Source organism: Onychostoma macrolepis, chromosome 20 (assembly GCF_012432095.1).
Source record: "Onychostoma macrolepis isolate SWU-2019 chromosome 20, ASM1243209v1, whole genome shotgun sequence".
Classification (NCBI taxonomy): Eukaryota; Metazoa; Chordata; class Actinopteri; order Cypriniformes; family Cyprinidae; genus Onychostoma; species Onychostoma macrolepis.
Window position 1 is genome coordinate 26,948,167 of NC_081174.1, and position 19,880 is coordinate 26,968,046.

A 19,880-nucleotide genomic window follows, 5' to 3' on the forward strand; every position below is an offset into this window, starting at 1 on the left:
TTATCAGCGAATATTTTAGTGGTATTTTATAAGTTGTTTTGTTTATTTGTTTAAATTTTCAATTTACAGTTAACTTAATTGTCACAAATTAGACTTTGAGATCTTTGTTATACTGTAAATTTTGGTATTTTCCTCTTAACACTTTTTAATGTGTTGTATTTTAAGTGAGGATATCAGTCGCTTAAATTTGAAATGAATTGCATGATATGCTGATTGATTTAATTAGAAAAAAAATGGCAAAGTAAAGAAAAATGCACAGTATACAAAGATCACTTTTAGAGAAATTATCATTAACATTTAATTTTATTATATGTTTGTTATGCTCCTACTCAGCACTTTATAAATAGTGTTTTATAAATAAAGAACTAGAACTAAATTCACAGTGCTAATTGTAATGCCTTTGTTGTCTTTTTTTTTTTTTTTTTTTCGCATAGGCCCTATAACTGTGGATATTTTTTCTCTCCCTAAATGATCATTTTCAGTTTGGTATCATGAAAACAGTCTTCTAGTCTGGATCCAGTTATTTATGGAGTCCGATGGTGGTCGTTTTTATCTCAGACAGCGCAGGAAAACATGCACCACACAGCTGACCTTTGATTGATTCCTCCACGCTGAATCATTTAGACTGCTACACTGAATATTTCACCTGTTCTTCTTTATTGAATCGGTCATTTGTCATTTCCCATAGCAGGCTAAGACAAAACTGCTCTTTAAAAGAGCGTTGGATCTGACCTGACCCACGATTGCGATTTTGGTTTTGATGTTTAATTCATAAATCCCACCCATAAAAATTTCAACTGCAACTGAAATCCTGAGCAGCTGTTCTGATCCATTGACATTGGTCTCAGGTGAACCGACAGGGGTTCCGCTCACCGTTTGAGTCCTTTGTCGGTTTAAGGCCCAAAATAACGCAAGTCCCTGCCCCATCTAACCGCGCTTGAGCTCCTGAGTAAAGTCAAGCTTTTGAACTGCTAGTTTCTCAAATCTGCTGTCGAGGGGAAGTTTAACCATCCTGGTGTTCTACATTACCTGTGGTTTCTTCCGTCATATTGCTTTTGTTTACCTTCACTTTCTGTGGATTTCTTTCTCTAAAGAGCAGGATAAAAGATTCAAAGCCTCATCATTCAGACCAGACACTGGGAGTCTCGTCCTCAATGTTCTCATTCCCTGGGCTTCAGGTAATCACAATCCCAGCTTGGTATTAATCCGAATTTCACGGCCTCCTAATGGTGTCCATTAAAAGCAAGCTCTGTAGACGATGTGCCTGGTCTATCATGCGGTTCTACATAAACCTCACCGTGGAATCTAAGCATCCGGCGCAGCGGTTGGTGACGAACCCCAGCAGGCCAGCCAAGTGATTACGATATATCTGAAGTCGAAACTCTATCGCCAAGAGCACTTCATTCCCACTTTTTTTTTTGCCTCTTAACAGTAGATCTGATCAAAGTGAAAGTGGCTTCCTTCCTTATCACCAGAAGAGCATTTTCCATGAGCGCCGTAGTCCAATAAATAAACTCTTTTCCCAGTAGGCCACTGGCCAACTCTTCCATGTCAAAAGTGCTTGGTTAAAGATAAAAAATGGGACTAGCTGTAGAGCACAACAGTTGGGTTGTGGAAGTAAAATTCCCATTCTTTTTCTCCATAGGGTAATTGATTTTTAACAATAATTTATAAAGCTTTAAAGACAGACATCCTGTGAACAAAGAGGTTGTTCACGATGGATTATGCTTTTGTTGAAGCCATCAGCCGGCATTATTTCAACGTACTTTTTAAAATAATCACATTTAACCGAAGACTTCATGGTGAAAACATGACACATGATTCTGTAAATAAATCCAATTAGAGGATCGACACAAAAAACCCATAGACCGCTTTAGTGCCTGTCCACTCCTGTGCAACACTCCAAATTATTTAATTGAGTCTCCCTATGCTCTCAAATTTCTGTGTATAATGCATATTTTGCTACTAATGTAAAATATATTTTCTATATACATAACATTGCCCTGCATCCTATTTACAGAATGAAATCCAATACTCGTTTCTTATTAATTTTGCTCAGCTGATTCCAAAATTAGTGCCTTATTTTGCTCTTGCACTTCTCACAAAATATGATGTGCATCTTGTAGAATTTTTGCTTTTAACAACCATTTGTAAGGTGAAGAATTTTGAAAACTGCCACAGAGACACAATTCATAGGTTTTTGTCAGTTAAACTTTTGACATTTGTCTTTGTAATTTTTAATAAGTGTATTAAGGGCTTTATGTATATGTGTGTTTAATCTTAATTTGTAAAAAAAAAAAAAAATAGTGCAAAGTTTCTATTGATATTTGTGAACCATAATCAAATTGGGCAATATTAGGCCTTTTTTGCAAATCAGCAGATTTCCCAACCCGTTAGTCATTAGGGCACTTTAGTCAAGCTCGCATCAGCTGACTTTCAGCTAATCCACGTCTACCTATAGGGATGCGACATCTGTCACAGCACCCATATATAAGGTCCTTTAGTATTATCACCAGCTTTCGCGCTGCTCAATAGCAAATTACCCTCTTCCATCCCCAACTCCTCCTCTTGTTCAGTCAGGATTCAGCCTTCTGATTCCCCCTGAATCAGACTAATTTCTAAATGTTTACATTAATTATTCAACATTAATGACATCTGCAATACATTTATGTTGGTTCTGTTCTGTTTACCTCAGCGGGGGTTATCGCTGCTCTCATCCATGCTAGGCTGCATGGATGCGCAGGGAGTTTTTTCCCAGAACAGAACCATACCGCCAATCCAAACTGTATGCTAAATAATTTTCAGTCATTTTTGACGATAGTGGTCCTGACAGAAGTGTTATTTGCAATGCTTGGGATTGTAGTTCTTTCCCTCATTAAAGCCATTAGGTACACAGTCTTGTACCTTTTTCTTTTTATCTGAATACTTTTCTGCTTAAGTTTGTAATGTTGTAATTCACCTCTAGGCTGATTGGTTTGATTAATAGCTTATAACTTTTTAAGAAGACTTCTTTTGAAAAATGAAAGGAAAACATACTTCAAGAAGCTGTTGCAGAAGTGGACGGACACTGCTGCATTCTATAGGCTTTACAAAATCTGAAAAGCTTCCACCCAGAGCTGCTTTTCCACACCGTTTGGCTTGGCAGACGCCACACTGATAAGGCGCCAAAAAGCTCCCTCATCATTTTGACTCTCGTCCAGTTCTAAGGGATGGACTGACCTTTGCTGTCATGACACCAGTGCTTGCTGGACCTTCAGGCTAAGCAGGCAGCCCGCTATAACATAGGTGATCTCATTTCCTGCTCAAGAGCCAATGAGTCATCTGCTAGCGTAGCACATAACCATTTCATCCATAAGAGATGCAGCTCTTCTTTGTAAAGTGGTTTGAAGTTGTACCTATTTTTGGCGGGTCTATATTTCAAAGCTGTCACAACATTCATTGTGACCATCAAACGTGCGCATCCACATGTAGTGCTCATCCGTGGGCGTTTCCTGGAAAACAACTCTGGCGAAGCTGTGGCATGCTAGCACACTCACGGTGGAGATGAATTACCCCTGGCATACCCATGTGTTGTGTTCCTCCTTGCAGTGGGCAAAGGAAGCTTTTGACTGATCTACTTCATTTCCACAGGCGTAGACTGAATCATTGATCGATCCACAGGCCTCATTAAGCACCCACACTGCATGACAAAGGCCAGAGCGACTAACTGTGTCCTCTCACAAGCGCGACCCTGACCATCGCTCCCTGTCTTTCTCATTCTCACGTCGTCTTCTCTGACCTCTTGATTTCTCACCTTACACCTGACATATCGTGCTAATGGGTATTTTTATATAACATTACCTCCGTTTCAAAATAGAGAGAGCAGTCTATTTTCTGACACTATAACCAGTTTCCAACGACAAGCAATTTGTCTGTCCACATCAGACACATGACTGTGACAAAATCAGTCAAATATCACAGCCAGTCAGAAGAGCGTGTAACTGGGGTCTCTCTGCAAGCACATTGCATTTGAAACAAAATGGATAAGTTTGTGATCTAATTCGTAAATATTCATAAATAGGGGTGTCGAAATTAATTGTTTCTGCGCGATGCAGATGAGGACGATTCGGTATCGGTTCAGTAATAGACCATAACCGATTATAACGGACGCTTTTCTCACTTCATTTGTCGCATAAGTGCTTTGTCGCGGTAGTTTACAATGGCGGAGGGAGGCAAGATGCGAGTGCGCGTAATTTAAAATTCTCCAACTACTTCAAAAGACACATTTCGGCTTTTGTGAACAACCTGGTAAGCACGGCCTGGAGAAGATACGCTGTGTGTAAATCATGTCACGCACAAATAAAATACGCCCTATTCGACCACTCTGTGTATATATATATATATATATATATATATATATATATATATATATATATATATATATGTACAGGTGCTGGTCATATAATTAGAATATCATCAAAAAGTTGATTTATTTCACTAATTCCATTCAAAAAGTGAAACGTGTATATTATATTCATTCATTACACACAGACTGATATATTTCAAATGTTTATTTCTTTTAATTTTGATGATTAGAGCTTACAGCTCATGAAAGTCAAATAGAATATTACTTAAGACCAATACAAAGAAAGGATTTTTAGAAATCTTGGCCAACTGAAAAGTATGAGCATGTACAGCACTCAATACTTAGTTGGGGCTCCTTTTGCCTGAATTACTGCAGCAATGCGGCGTGGCATGGAGTCGATCAGTCTGTGGCACTGCTCAGGTGTTATGAGAGCCCAGGTTGCTCTGATAGTGGCCTTCAGCTCATCTGCATTGTTGGGTCTGGTGTCTCTCATCTTCCTCTTGACAATACCCCATAGATTCTCTATGGGGTTCAGGTCAGGCGAGTTTGCTGGCCAATCAAGCACAGTAACACTATGGTCATTGAACCAGCTTTTGGTACCTTTGGCAGTGTGGGCAGGTGCCAAGTCCTGCTGGAAAATGAAATCAGCATCTCCATAAAGCTTGTCAACAGAAGGAAGCATGAAGTGCTCTAAAATTTCCTGGTAGATGGCTGCGTTGACTGTGGACTTCAGAAAACACAGTGGACCAACACCAGCAGATGACATGGCAGCCCAAATCATCACTGACTGTGGAAACTTCACACTGGACTTCAAGCAACATGGATTCTGTGCCTCTCCACTCTTCCTTCAGACTCTGGGACCTTGATTTCCAAATGAAATGTAAAATTTACTTTCATCTGAAAAGAGGACTTTGGACCACTGAGCAACAGTCCAGTTCTTTTCTCCACAGCCCAGTTAAGATGCTTCTGACGTTGTCTCTGGTTCAGAAGTGGCTTGGTAGCCCTTTTCCTGAAGACGCCTGAGCGTGGTGACTCTTGATGCACTGACTCCAGCTTCAGTTCTCTCCTTGTGAAGCTCTCCCAAGTGTTTGAATCGGCTTTGCTTGACTGTATTCTCAAGCTTGCGGTCATCCCTGTTGCTTGTGCACCTTTTCCTACCCAAATTCTTCCTTCCAGTCAACTTTGCATTTAATATGCTTTGATACAGCACTCTGTAAACAGCCACACCTTTCAGTAATGACCTTCTGTGACTTACCCTCTTTGTGGAGGGTGTCAATGTTCGTCTTCTGGATCATTGCCAAGTCAGCAGTCTTCCCCATTATTGTGGTTTCAAAGAACAAGAGATACCCAGAATTTATACTGTAGGGATGGTCATTTATTCAAACTGAAATGTAAATATTCTAATATTTTGAGATACTGATTTTTGACTTTCATGAGCTGTAAGCTCTAATCATCAAAATTAAAAGAAATAAACATTTGAAATATATCAGTCTGTGTGTAATGAATGAATATAATATACAAGTTTCATTTTTTGAATGGAATTAGTGAAATAAATCAACTTTTTGATGATATTCTAATTATATGACCAGCACCTGTATATGTATGTATATATGTGTATATGTATATCTATGGGTAATACCACTAACCTGAGAAACCACGTCAGCCGTTTTAACCCTGAGCTGGTAACGCCTGTCAGTGCCAAGTATTTAGTATTTACTTTTGTGTATTTGTTCTAAATGCTTCTGTGATTCATCTTCAAGAAGCGTGTTTTATTTGAGCAGGTAAAATTAAAGGTTCAGTTCATATATCTGACTGCTTGTATTTATTGACAAAATTGTATGCATGTGAAGTAAAATTAGAAAATTGAGGATGCAGTGCATCGTCAATGCATCGTGATATCGAATTGAACCGAATTGATGACATGATAATTGTAATCGAACCGAACCGCAAGACCAGTGTAGGTTCACACCCCTGTTCATAAATGAGACTGTTTTAACATCATTACAAATACATACATACTGTTAGAGCAAGTCTCCATGCCAGAAATATTAGATCCAGATCCTGTCATAAAATACCCATTTGGTCTGGTATCTGAACAACTAGTCAGCAAAAACTAGTACCCAAAACCCGTTAACAGGAAGCTATGTCTGGTACCCAAAACTGTATTAACAGTCTTCTGTCAGCCAAGAAGTTGACTAAGTTAAGACCGAGAAGAGCAGAAATGGGAGACAAAGTTATGATAATAAAAATGAGCTGCTTATTGAATAGTATTAGTTGCACATGTTTCAGTGCTCAGAATTTTTTTTGTACCACAAGAAAAGCGATAGAAAATTACTGCTTCACAACAAAGTCCTGTGACGTTAAAAACAACAATTACAACAATCATAAGACTAAATAAACCTTGAAATCATAACCCTTGAATCTACACAATCATAAAACTAAACAACAAAGGAAAAAAATAATATAATATGAATGACCAATCAACAAATGAAAGTGAAATAAGTATATAAATGGTTTAAATGATTATGTGATTAAATGGAATAATGTAAAACTTGAGAAAATTGCTGTGCTCCAAACAGAAAAAATAGGTCCTTGTACTTCAGGTGCGTAGAGCCAGTGGAATACTTGAAAATGAACAAAAAGGTGGCTAACTGCTCCACTCAAGACTCAGAGTCTACAAAAACATCTTTTTTATAAATTAAATTCATAAAATAAAAAAGATGTTTTTGTAGATGGAATAATAAAATGCAAATATATGATTATAAATGAACATAAAATAAAGTAAAACACAACACAGAAGTAAAATTGATTTTTGATTTGCTTTTTTTCATTTAGGTTTTTTTTGCTCTTTGACTGTTAGTTTTAGGCTTTTTTTAGTGTTTGTATAGATAGTTTCAGATTAATTTATTTATTTTGATTTAGTTCTTGTTAGCAATTGTTTTGTTTTACTTTTTTTGTTTTTGAAGTATTGAATTTTAATACGTCTGGTATTAAATGTCTCACTCAACTTTTCTTTTTTTTCTTTCTCAGTTTGTTCCAGTTCATTATGGTATTGCCTTCTGTGTGAAGAATACATGCCATTTATTTATTTAGCTAAATTTAGCCAATGAATTTAACCAAAATAAGTTACAGTATCTTAGAAGGCAGCAACATTTAAGATGCCTACTATATTTGGAACAGAGCAAATTATTCTTCAGTCCAAAACTGACTCATTGTATCTTATGTCTTATGCATTTTAGTTCATATTTCATTTGGCCACATTTAATGTTTTAAAAGTTTCCAAGGTCAGTTAAATGAATTTAATATTCACTATATTTAGTATTCGGTACTTTGGGTTGCTTAAGCCTAGCGTAACAAATGCTCATTATAAAATAATCCATGTCTGAATCTATGTCAAGTGTTTTTAGGAAGCACAGGCTCTTACCACTAGGCACACCTGCCTTTTTGTTGTTTTTGCACTTGAACTTTTAGAGGCAGTATTTGAAATCAATAACTTTGTTTAGCTTAATAATTTAGCCTCAGACAGGTTTGCTCCGGCAAATAACCGGGAAATGGATATGTCCCAGGTTGAATAATAGTCCTAGTCAAACTTGGACTCTGCGTGTCCTGGCAGGTGTCCTGGAGCAGGAGCGCGAGCCGTTCTGCAGTATGGAGCTCAGACGTGTGCCGGCTCTCCTTCGTTCTTCTCTGTTGAACTCATTTACCTGAGATCCGATTCACACGGCTTTTCTCTTGCTCGCTATTAAACGTTTAATAACATTCACAGCGTGGCACACCTACACAGTTATGCAGGAATTTTAAGTAACTCTAGGAATTAGTGTCATTGTAAGGCCACATGTTCCGCAATGAACTATTGGAATAATGAGCTGATCCGGCAGAAGAATGGACCTGCCTGGATTTAAAGGAGTCCTATTGAACCTTTTTCAGCATTATATTTTATTCCCAGAAGTCCACTTATGATGTTATTCAAGGTTATTGCAGCAAAAATAAATCCACATCTTGTCCAGTGCCCAGTTCTCCATCATTGAACCATTCAAAACTATCACAGAATATAGCAGTAAAATGTAATTAAATGTGTGAAATGTATGTCATATCAGCTAGAGCAGATTTTTTTTTTTTTGTGAAAAATCTGATATTGTATATGGAGTTGTTTCTGACAATTAAGATTTAAATTAGTAATTTAATAATCTAGATTAACATATTTAATTTATATTTCTCATATATATCTCAATTTTATTTTTTTTTTTTACCTTTGTAAAGTGGCATCACATGCAGGGCACGAATGCCTAATTATTATATAATGAAATTTGTTGTCAGCTTCTATTATTGGCTTCATTGATTAGTGGTTGCAGCCCTATTTTTGAATGAACTGAACTGAATGATTTTTTTTTTTTTTTACAGCTTGGTTTCAATAAATGGTTCTGATGGGCTGGTTTGTCAAACATTTATTTCAAAAGAGCAAGAAAAATCCCTTTTAAAGTCCCTTTTTAAATGCTAGGCTCTCGAGTAAAATTATGTTGGCCTTTAAAGTGAATCTTCATCTATATGTTCAGGTTTTAGCATAGTGTGCCTTGGTAAGAAGTAATTTTCAACCTTTGTTCTTCCATAAATTACATTCACCTGTTCATTACATTAGACCAGCGAGCGATGTTTTCACACTGTTGCATCATGGGAGTAATCATGGGAAAGGGTGTTCCTACAAGGCAGACCTAAAAGTGACTGCTGTATTGTTTGTGTGCTATCGCACAGTTTAATAAATGTGAGATAAGGTGGTGTTTTGGCAGGTACTGGTGGGGGGTGCACGGCTAAATATTCCTGGCGCCGCATGAAATATGCATGCATTGGCAGTTTTAATTATTACAAAGTGCTGAGCTATTCCAAGAAGAGCGTTTCCTCCTCATACACACACATACACAAACACAAAAACACACACACTTTTATATCAACCGTCTGGGACTGTGTTCATGCTTCAACAATTCCCATGCATTATTTAAAAGTGGGAAGACTGGGGAATGACAACTTTTTCCTGCCCTGCACTGGGCTCCTCTCGGGTAATGACCACAGTATGCACTTGACACTTGTACACTGCTGACCCCTGACCTCTCTGGTTTTTCTTTAATGGCAAAAGGGACATCTGTGAATTCCTGGAATGTGGTTGCAGCTTTCTTATTTAGAGATCCCAAATAGCTAATTAAAATAAATTAGAATAACTGAATTATTTAAAGAACATATAGATATTCTCTTTTAATGGATGGATGGAGCATGGTTTTGTATCTATTTTTATTCTATTCTTTATTCAGCTACTTATTATTTAGCTACTGATGTGATGTTTTGTTTGAATGTATGGATGATGGGTGGACAGACAGAAAAGATGTATGTATGGATGGATAGATAAACAGATGGGTGGATGGATAGATGCATAGATAGATGAATGGATGGAAGGGATGATGGACAGATGGAAAGATAGAGGGGATGATAGATGAATGGATGCATGGATGGATAAATGCATAGATAAATGGATGGATGTATGGATAGAAGGGTAGATAGAAAAATGGGATGTTTGCATGGAAAAGCATAGATGGATGGATGAATTAATGGATGGATGGGATGATAGAGGGGATGCTAGAAAGATGGATGGATGGAAGGATAGATGGATGAATGGATGCATAGACGGATGGAAGGATAGATAGAGGGGACAATGGATGGATGGCTAAATGGATGGACAGATGCATAGATGAAAGGATGGATGGATGAAATATGTATAAATGAAAGTTTGGTTAGATAGAGGGGAGGATGGATGGATGGATGGATAGATGCATATGGGGACGTAGAGGGGATGATGGAGGGATAAATGCTGGATTGGATGGATGAACAGATGGGTGGATGCATGGACCGATGGACGTAAGGATAGATGAGACGACATATTGATAGATGAATGTACGGGTAGATGGATGGGTAGACAGACAGATATGCATACAAATCTAAATACCGTATCCTGTAAATGTTATTGATATGCCTGTGCTTGCTTACTTTGACCCAATTGAGAAATGCCTTCACGCTCACGTTCATGGCTGATGTTTATATAAAAGTAACTTTTTAAAAATATTTTCATTTCCCCTGAAATAACCATAAAGGTCGCCTGTACGTGGCCGGGAGAGCTGAGTCTTGAGTAATCACTATGTTTAGAAAGGTGACATTTATAAATGAAATCTATATAGCAGACACACAGTGATGGTGAAAAAGCGCTGCCTCTGATATTTTAGGGGTTACATTAAGGACCATAACCACGTACGCAAACTTATACTATCCTGCAAACTGTTTGTTTTTTCATCTCCCCTGGCTCTCTTTTTCTCCTTTTCATTATTGTCAGTCACTCTCTTTCTTTTCGCACACTTACATCTCTCCGTTTCCTGAAATATGTTGTTCGGTTTATTCTGGGCCTTGGAACAACACCCCTACCATTCACAAACTCAGCAAGGCTGTGAAAAGCTTGCAGGAAGCTCTCCCTGGCGAGCTTTTTCTTCTCCATCCTTTTCGTTTTTTTTGTTTTGTTTTTTTTGTCCTCGCCTGTAATTTCTGAAGGAGTTGCTGTACTTAAGATCCATCCATCCGCATGTGAATGACAGAGGCTTCTTTTCCATCCAGCACAGCATCCCCCAGTATGACCATGACCTGAGACGCCTCAGCTGACCTCCAGACTTTAAAATAACCCTGTCTAGAGCTAGAACATCTAGCTGAGTTATTCTGGCCAGCTCAACTCAAGTCCGGAATTTTTACATGAAAATAAAATGGTTTTATGAATGCTTTTGTGACCTTTATTCTAGCATTCTTCTATTTTCACAGTAGAGATGCATACAGCAAACCTTTACTATAAAATCCATATACAAAAACATACAATGCAATGTACAAATTTCAGATGGTAGATTTTTTTTATTTTATTGTGTTGTATTTTTGGATTTAATTATTTATTTTGAATTGGTTATTTTATAAATCAAAAGGAGACTTGTGTGGCTTTTATTTTGTATGTTGGCTTTGAAGCCACCTGTATTTTTTTTCTTTTTTCTTTTCATTTAATTATGGAAATAAATTATTATTATTCTTTTTGCCTTTTATTGTGGTAGGATAGTTTAGAGTTGACAGGAAGCAGATTGGGAGAGACAGAGGGGCAGAATCAGGAAAGGTCCTCGAGCTGGGATTCGAACTCAGGATGCCCATAGTGCAACAGCGCTGTGTCTGCACAATGCCCACAGGGCTATTGGCGCCACAAAATAATTTTTTTTTTTGAATTGGTTATTTATTTTAAAACTTCAAAAACTAAGAATTGTGAAGTTGTTGTTTTTTTTTTTTTTTTTTAACGTGTCCATTAACTTTGAACCCACCTGCATTTTTAAATTCTGTTTCAAGTTATTCTTATTTTAGCCTTTATTCTGGCGCACTTATTTTCACAGTAGAGACACATATGATTGAAGGAATTAAAATAAAAATATCCAAAATCATATAATGTGATGTAAAATTTAGCTTTTTGCAAAATGCTTTTATTTTATTTTAACTAGATTTATGATGATCGGTTGATGATTTGATTCTATCCAACTTCTATCCAAACCCAGTATCTCTCTACCTGAATAGTTTTATTGCAGAAGAATTTTTTTGTTTATTCACTTTAATTAAGCATGTACTCTGTTGCTTTAGCAACAAAGAAACACATCCACCTGTCTAGAATAACGCCGCTAGACACCCCATCAATAAAAAACCTCTGCTGGCAGAGAGAGAGAGAGAGAAGCAAACAAAAAGCATTTCAAGGCTTAAACATTAAAGACTGTAGCTTTATCATAATCCTCAAGCTAGTTTTCTATCTACCTGGTCGACATGAAAAGCAGTGTTAGACCGATGTGAGGAAAATATCAGAAGCAGATAAGCTAGGATTTTATGACTTTGACTGAAGTTTTAATAATGCAGATACTCATATTGCATTGCATTTTTTTCAACGGTGAAGCCCAAGGGTTCTGGTACACAGTCCTGGAGGCCACAGCCGGTGTTTTGACTCCTTGTCAAGCTTTGACTTTTACAGGGCTGGAAATCTTCAGCCTTTGGCTCTATCGTGGATCTGATTTAGAAACCAGAGGGCAAAGTACTGACAATCATTGCTACTTTTTATTATTATTTTGCTCTTTTCTTCATTGCTTTTGAGATAGGCTTACATAAACGTTTGCAGTGTTACCATCTTGGAGATCTCCTTTACTCTCTTTTAATGCAGCTTTTGACGATGATCTGGCCTCAATCACGCTGTTGTCAGCGTTTTGCAGCAGATGCAATCTGGACACATCAATATGTCCTCCAGCAGTACAAGTTTTCTATTTTCCCCTATCAATCAGTCCAAGCAGCCTGGCGGTCTCCAGTTTCTTTGTAGTGCTGTTCAATCATAAGCCCAGTATTCTGGTTGAACACACGCAAATACACAGAGCCTTTGTAGACTTAATTACGCATCATTAGGGCTTGATGCACTGCATGGGTCTCTTTAGAGCGAGTCACAGCTATTGTGTACTGTGATTTGGCCGAAATGTCAAATTAGGTCTTGTGTGGCCACAAAGGAAAAAGCAAAATAGAGAGCAAAAAGAAATGACCTTTTGTGTAAATTGCTACATGCACCTTTCTTCCATCCGGTTGCTAAATCTTAATAAATTAGGGCTCATCAGTTCTGCTTTATTTGCAGCTCATCTGTATTCGCAGTCAGTCGTCACGCACATGTATGTCAGCCTGGACTGATGTTGTTCCTGTCTCTGAATTGCATCGTCCAAGAAACCTAATGCCTTACATATGCTAATATGCAATAGACTGAATTCGTTGTGCAGCTGAAGCGTTATGTTACTGAACTCTGATGCATTTTATGGCCTGTTACATAAATGCATATGTCTTGATGGACACAAACACGGTTAGTGTCTTGATGGGTGGTGTATGTGCTCTAGCATGTTGCGTGATGGTGCTTATGCAGTCTTGTTATTTCCTAAAACCACCTGAGGATAATAAAATTGATTAAAGATAGAGTTCAAATAGTCCAGTGTGGAATTTCTGTGCAGTTAGTGGCAACAAACCAAATTACAAAAGCCAATTCACACAGACTTGTCTTAGTTTCCCAACCTTTTCTGTCTGTGTACTAAAAACCCTATGTAAGAGATCATATGATTGATATGAAGAGTTAATATCAAGGCAGAAATTATGACTCGTACTGTCTCATTGTGTACTACACATACACTGTGTTATTTGAGTTACTTTGTTATGCTACGCTATGCAATGCTATATTAGTGACTAACCTAACATAAAATGACTTACTGTACATATAAAACTGTACATGACTAACCTAATATAGAATGACATAAAAAAAAAACAGATTTTATGTTAGTCATTCTATGTTAGGTTAGGTTGTTAGTTTAGTCACTTTCTTAGGTTAGTCAGTCTGTTTGTTGTTTATGTTATTCATGTTAATCACTTTATTATATTATGTTAGGTTAGTTATGTTAATTAATGTTATGTTATGTGAGGTTAGGTTAGTCACTTTATGCTATGTTTTAGGCTATGTTAGTCATATTTTAGGTTAGGTTATTAGGTTAGTCACTTTGTTTTATGCTGTTTTAATCATTCTGTGTTAGCTTAGTCACTTTGATATGTTAGGTATTTAGGTTGTTCAGTTAATATTTTATGTTATATTAGGTTAGTCACTGTTTTGTTTTTTATGTTGTGTTAGGTTAGGTGCTGTTTAATGTTACATTAGGTTAGTCACAGAGTGTTACTTTTTTTATGTTAGTCCCTTTGTTAGGTTAGTCACTTATGTTATGTTTGTCACTTTGTCATATTAGAATACATTAGGTTAGTCAAATGTTATTTTTTTATGTTAGATTAGTCCCTTTGTTTTTTATGTTATATTGTTGTTAGTTTCTTCACTTTGTTTTATTTTTTTGTGGTTTAAAGGTGCACTAAGCGATTTTTGGCAAACGATTTTGATATTTGAAACCATACCCCAACAGGACCTCGCCCTTATTTTGAAATCTCCGCCCCACACGTATGTACACAACCATGGCAACGACGATCGTGGAAACAAGTGAAGATAACACACAAGCATATTCAAACAAAAGCCTACATGGATAAGTTAACAAAAGTTAGCAATAAGTTTGCAAAATCAACATTACTCGCCTATCAAGAAGAAGAAACAATGCAACCTCGGCATCCGATTCCAGGCCTTCCCGCTCCTTGAATTCTCTCCACCACAGGAAAGCTGCTCCGATTTTTACGTGGGTCCTACCTCTTGCCTGATCGTAACCAAAGTCCCTTTCAAGGAAAGTCTGTTCACTCAGCCGCATATTTGCAACGCCTCCGGGCAACGCGCATCAGCTGGTCTAGCCTCAGATTTCTGTGGGAACCGGAGCTTCTAACGGCTGCTGCAGTGACACAATGACTTTACCAATCAGCGATTGGCTCTTTAATTTAGAAGGCAGAACTATCCCGCCATATTGTGCGTTGCACTTTCACCCATTCATAAGTATAGGAGTGAACCGTCTTTGTATTTCTATAGTCTTTGTCATAACCCTTCTTTTTAATGTTTTGTTTCTCTGATATTTTCCTATTTTTTTTTATTTTATTTTTTTATCTGCCATCTCTCTCTATCTATAGTCGATCTGCTAATATCGGTCTTGTGCACTCAAATTGAGTGCTCTCTTCTCTCTCTATCGTTACAAGACATGCCCCCTTACTGCTGATTGGCTACAAGTGTGTTTTGGGACTCAGTCCGATACTGTGGTCAAAGCGTTTTTCAAATATTTCTTAGTGCACCTTTAATCTGACATAACATGAAGTGGCTAACACAACAGAAAACAAAGTGACCAACTACCCAAACTTAACCTAAATTAATATCGAATGACTGACATACTTGCAATTATTCTGTGACGGCCCTTGCAATTAGTCTTTCGAATATATTTCTTTTTGAATAAAAAAATAAATAAAATTGCACACATTGTTTTTTTGTTTTTTATGTTAGTCACTTTTAATTTAAAATGTTTGGTTAGTTTTATGTTAGATTATATCAGTCACTTTAAGTTAGGTTAGCAATTTGGTAACACTTTACTTAAAGTCTTTGTATAATGAATTATAAAGGGCTATTAAATGCTATAATGCATTAAGCTTTGTAATACATTATATCTTGTCGTAAATAATTATAAGTATATAATTAAATGTATAAATATATATATTTATATATATATACACTTGTATCAGAACATATGTCTGTTTATCACTCACGGGATTGACCTGGATTAAAAATTATATATATAATTTTAATCCAGGTCAGTCCCGTGAGTGATAAACAGACATATGTTCTGATACAAGTGTCATCCACACAGATTACACAAATCGCTTTTTCTTTCATGCAAAAAGAAAAAGAATCACACGATTAATCATGATTAGTTGTTTCAGTGTTATTTTTTTAGTTTAAAAGGTTTGCAAAACAAAATGAAAATCTGCGTAGCACCTGAAGCACACGTGTCCTTCAGTTAAGAGAATTAGACTGCAGTTACAGCAGAAGGAACAGACCGTAAAAGCCCAACTGTTGAACTCGAGACCCGTTACCCCAGACCATTGCTGTGAATCCAGCAGAGGAACGCGTGGAATGAAGCTTGTTAAAGTTTTACAGCGTTAGACCTTTAGCCTCTTCACCCTGAAGTTTTTACTACATTTTTGGAAATGGAAAAGCTCCCCCCCTATTTTTCGCTTAAGCTCCCCTCTCTTGCTTCTCTCTCTATCCATATGTTGGCAATCTCCAAGGTCCTCCTTTTTCTCTCTTCCACTTGCTTGTTCCCTCTCTCTCCCACACCTCACTCGATCATTCTGATTACATCCGAAGGGAGGGAGCACCAAGTGTTTCGCTATCAACCTCTGATTTAAAAAAAAAACAAAAAAAAACTTGTATTTAGAATAGGAGGGGCGTTGTGGGAATCCATTATTGTGAGTGGAGTGTGAGTACTTAGTCATTGAAAGCCCAATAGGAAACACCAGCAGCCGGTGGAGGAAAATTAGCTCAATCCTTTTGGGCTCTGATATATGGCACACATCTGAGCTGCCGTCCATTGTTTTCAATTATGGACTTTAAGCATGGCCTCCTGCGTGCTGAGCAATTCTCCCCCTCTTCCATAACCTCCCGTTCTCTCCCTCTCCGACCAATTACACAGTGGACAGGTGTCGTGTAGCACTAACAGATTGGCCCACCCGCCTCTGTCTATTTTTCTCGCCGTGCTTCTGGAGCTCTCAGCATAAGCTCCCTGGTGACGGTCACGACAACAGTTTTTTTCCTCTTTCCCCTCTCTCTCGTTGTCATCTGAGTGACTATGAGACATGAGGGTGAGAAGTTCATCATGCAGTCAGTCATGTCTAATGAACGGTTAGACCCGCTTCCAACGCCTGTGATTTTGACAGGGGTTTTTGCATGTAATTAGGAAACGAGAATCGCGAGGTGAATGTAAGTTATTAAAATGCAAGACCCTGCACAGCTTGAAAGCTTTCAAGTGTTTCTGTATGTGTGCTTTTAGTTTGTCTGCCTATTTTATTTTATTTTGGGATTTGTTTTTATTTTTGAATTGTCATTTGTTTTGAATTTATTTTTATTTATTTATTTATTTATTTTGTGAAAATAATATGAAATAATGATTTCATAATTGTAAATGTGTAGAAACTGTTCTTTCTCAGTGTGGTCAGAGCTGCTTACATGCAGTGCTTTTACTGGGTAAAGTGAAGCAAGAAAAGTGCAAAAGAAAGTTTGAAATGAATTCTGCAGACTAATTTCTTGTGGACACACTACATCTCTCCAGTGTGCATGGTGTAGTTTCAGTAGTGATTTCAATTATGATATCAGCATTCAGTGTTAAAAGCAATTTTACAGGTTTTTTTGGAGTCATAAATAAAGAAAGTAGAAATTATTTCTAATTTGCATTTAAAAAAGGCTTGGAATATTCCCCCAAAACTAAGTTTCCTTCAATTTGCAGTCTTGCAGGATGAATTAATGATCTGTGCATTTCTTGTTTGGTCTCTAATTTGACTTAAATCTTTCTTGTCTTCAGATAACATAAAGCGCAAGTTGCGGCGGCGACCTATTTGGGGGCGGGGCATCATCAGGAAGAAAAAGATCTATAAAAAGGAGGAAGCGGAGGAAGATGATGAACCAGAAGAGGAGGAGGGAGTGGACGACTCTGCTGTAATGGTGCAAGGTGACGCTTGTCTCACCCAGGACGAGTCATCCTGTGATGCCATGGAGCTCCATCCTGACAAGCAATCACTCCAGGCCAACGGACACGTCCTCTCGACGGAGGAGGAGAATTCCTCTGAGCCGACGGCCACTCAGGACCCTCAGGGCAAGAAGGAGCCCATCAAGGCCCCATCAGAGGAGCCTTCCAGCAGTAAGGAGGCCACAACAGTCCCCGCTCCTCAAGAGTGTGTGAATGGAAATGAATCTATGGACAGTGTGTACAGTGAGGCTCTTGATAAAGAAACCGAGGTTGACTCTATTAATAAAGATGCACTTGAAGCAGAGCATAAGGAGCCTTCTGGCCCAGAATGCAGTGCAGAGGAGAATGTGACAGCAGCGGAGGGGACGGCATCTGATGGCGACCATGAAACAGAAGGTATGGCGTGATAAGACTTCACAAATGCCAAAGTATTAACTAGGCATGTATTTTCATACATTTCAAATGTTAATGCACTGAATTTAGAGAAGCAGAACATGGCAATAAACATAATTATATATATAATTCTCTCACGTATTTAAGTGTAATTAAATAAATAACTGCCCAAAATATCTTTTTAGTCTTACCAGATGTCCATAAACATGCAGGACAGATGAATAATTCCTAGTATTGATAGTCAACTGTACGGTTAATCACAGTTTGGAGAAAAATGCTCTGTTTTTGGACTTCAAAACACCATCTGTTTGAGAGCGTTTCTCCTGCCGAGAGTTAAATACACCAACAGAAACACCCTGCGGACTCGTCTCTTCATATACGTCTGCAGACATGCCTGTCCTTCACCAGGTGTTGTTCATTTCTGGTGTGATGTGTGCTCGAGTTTGTTTTTTTTCCATAGTGTGACTTTGCTTAATTTTAATAGGTTCATCAAAAGGGAAGAAAAAGTCAGACGAGTTGGCCGTCGGACTCGAGGAGACTGTGGAACTTCCACCACCTCCGGCTATCGTGGTTGACCACCAGCGACTCGAGGTGAGATGAATATTATTGTTATGAGTCATTCTTAGGAACTAAAATGTGGTTTAATACTTTAGGAAATTGCAATGATTTTCTTTCCACCTCTGAAACCAATATCATAACCCACATCAAACTTTGGAAATGTGGTTTTCCGGTGTCTGTGATTATCTCCAGTAATTGTTCAGAAGTAACATACATCCATAAGCACATCCCATAAGCTCTCTGCGCACATTAGCCTACTGGAGCTGTGCTGTAATGTACTGATCTCAGAAGGAGGGAAATCACTCCAATCATCAAGTCATTTTGGAAAGAAACTCATCAGTGTGGAGACTGCTTCATCATCATCATCATCATTAGGCTGTTTAGGCCATTTTTGGAGGAATTCATTCACTCTCATTCGCTGAGTCATTCATTTCCATTTAATTATTTGCTATCAAGTTCATCAAATTAGGGCGGCAATCATCGATTTTGTTTCTCTTCTTACGCGCACATTTGTGCTTTTGTTCCTCTCTAGATAGCACCAGTGCATATTTTAACAAGTTCATCTTCAAAGGGCGTTTTTAGAAGGGAATACTAGTTTGCATACTACGTACTGCACTTCTACAGTGTATACAGCCTATTTATTTATTTATAATAGAATGTACAGGTGCTGGTCATATAATTATCATCAAAAAGTTGATTTATTTCACTAATTCCATTCAAAAAGTGAAACTTGTATATTATATTCATTCATTACACACAGACTGATATATTTCAAATGTTTATTTCTTTTAATTTTGATGATTAGAGCTTACAGCTCATGAAAGTCAAAAATCAGTATCTCAGAATATTAGTTTACTGGCCAATCAAGCACAGTAACACTATGGTCATTGAACCAGCTTTTGGTACCTTTGGCAGTGTGGGCAGGTGCCAAGTCCTGCTGGAAAATGAAATCAGCATCTCCATAAAGCTTGTCAACAGAAGGAAGCATGAAGTGCTCTAAAATTTCCTGGTAGATGGCTGCGTTGACTGTGGACTTCAGAAAACACAGTGGACCAACACCAGCAGATGACATGGCAGCCCAAATCATCACTGACTGTGGAAACTTTACACTGGACTTCAAGCAACATGGATTATGTGCCTCTCCACTCTTCCTTCAGACTCTGGGACCTTGATTTCCAAATGAAATGCAAAATTTACTTTCATCTGAAAAGAGGACTTTGGACCACTGAGCAACAGTCCAGTTCTTTTTCTCCACAGCCCAGTTAAGATGCTTCTGACGTTGTCTCTGGTTCAGAAGTGGCTTGGTAGCCCTTTTCCTGAAG

At 37.8% G+C, this 19,880-nt stretch overlaps 1 protein-coding gene across 2 annotated transcripts in view; it reads left to right on the forward strand.

The window, feature by feature from the left end:
• The window catches only part of atad2b (ATPase family AAA domain containing 2B), a 113,722-nt gene that overhangs the window by 76,533 nt on the left and 17,309 nt on the right, over window positions 1-19,880 (forward strand). For both annotated transcript variants that reach the window (XM_058755507.1, XM_058755508.1), the window contains exons 25-26: window positions 17,443-18,003; window positions 18,485-18,591. In XM_058755507.1, the coding sequence (XP_058611490.1) occupies window positions 17,443-18,003; window positions 18,485-18,591 (668 nt within the window). The remainder of the gene's footprint in view (window positions 1-17,442; window positions 18,004-18,484; window positions 18,592-19,880) is intronic.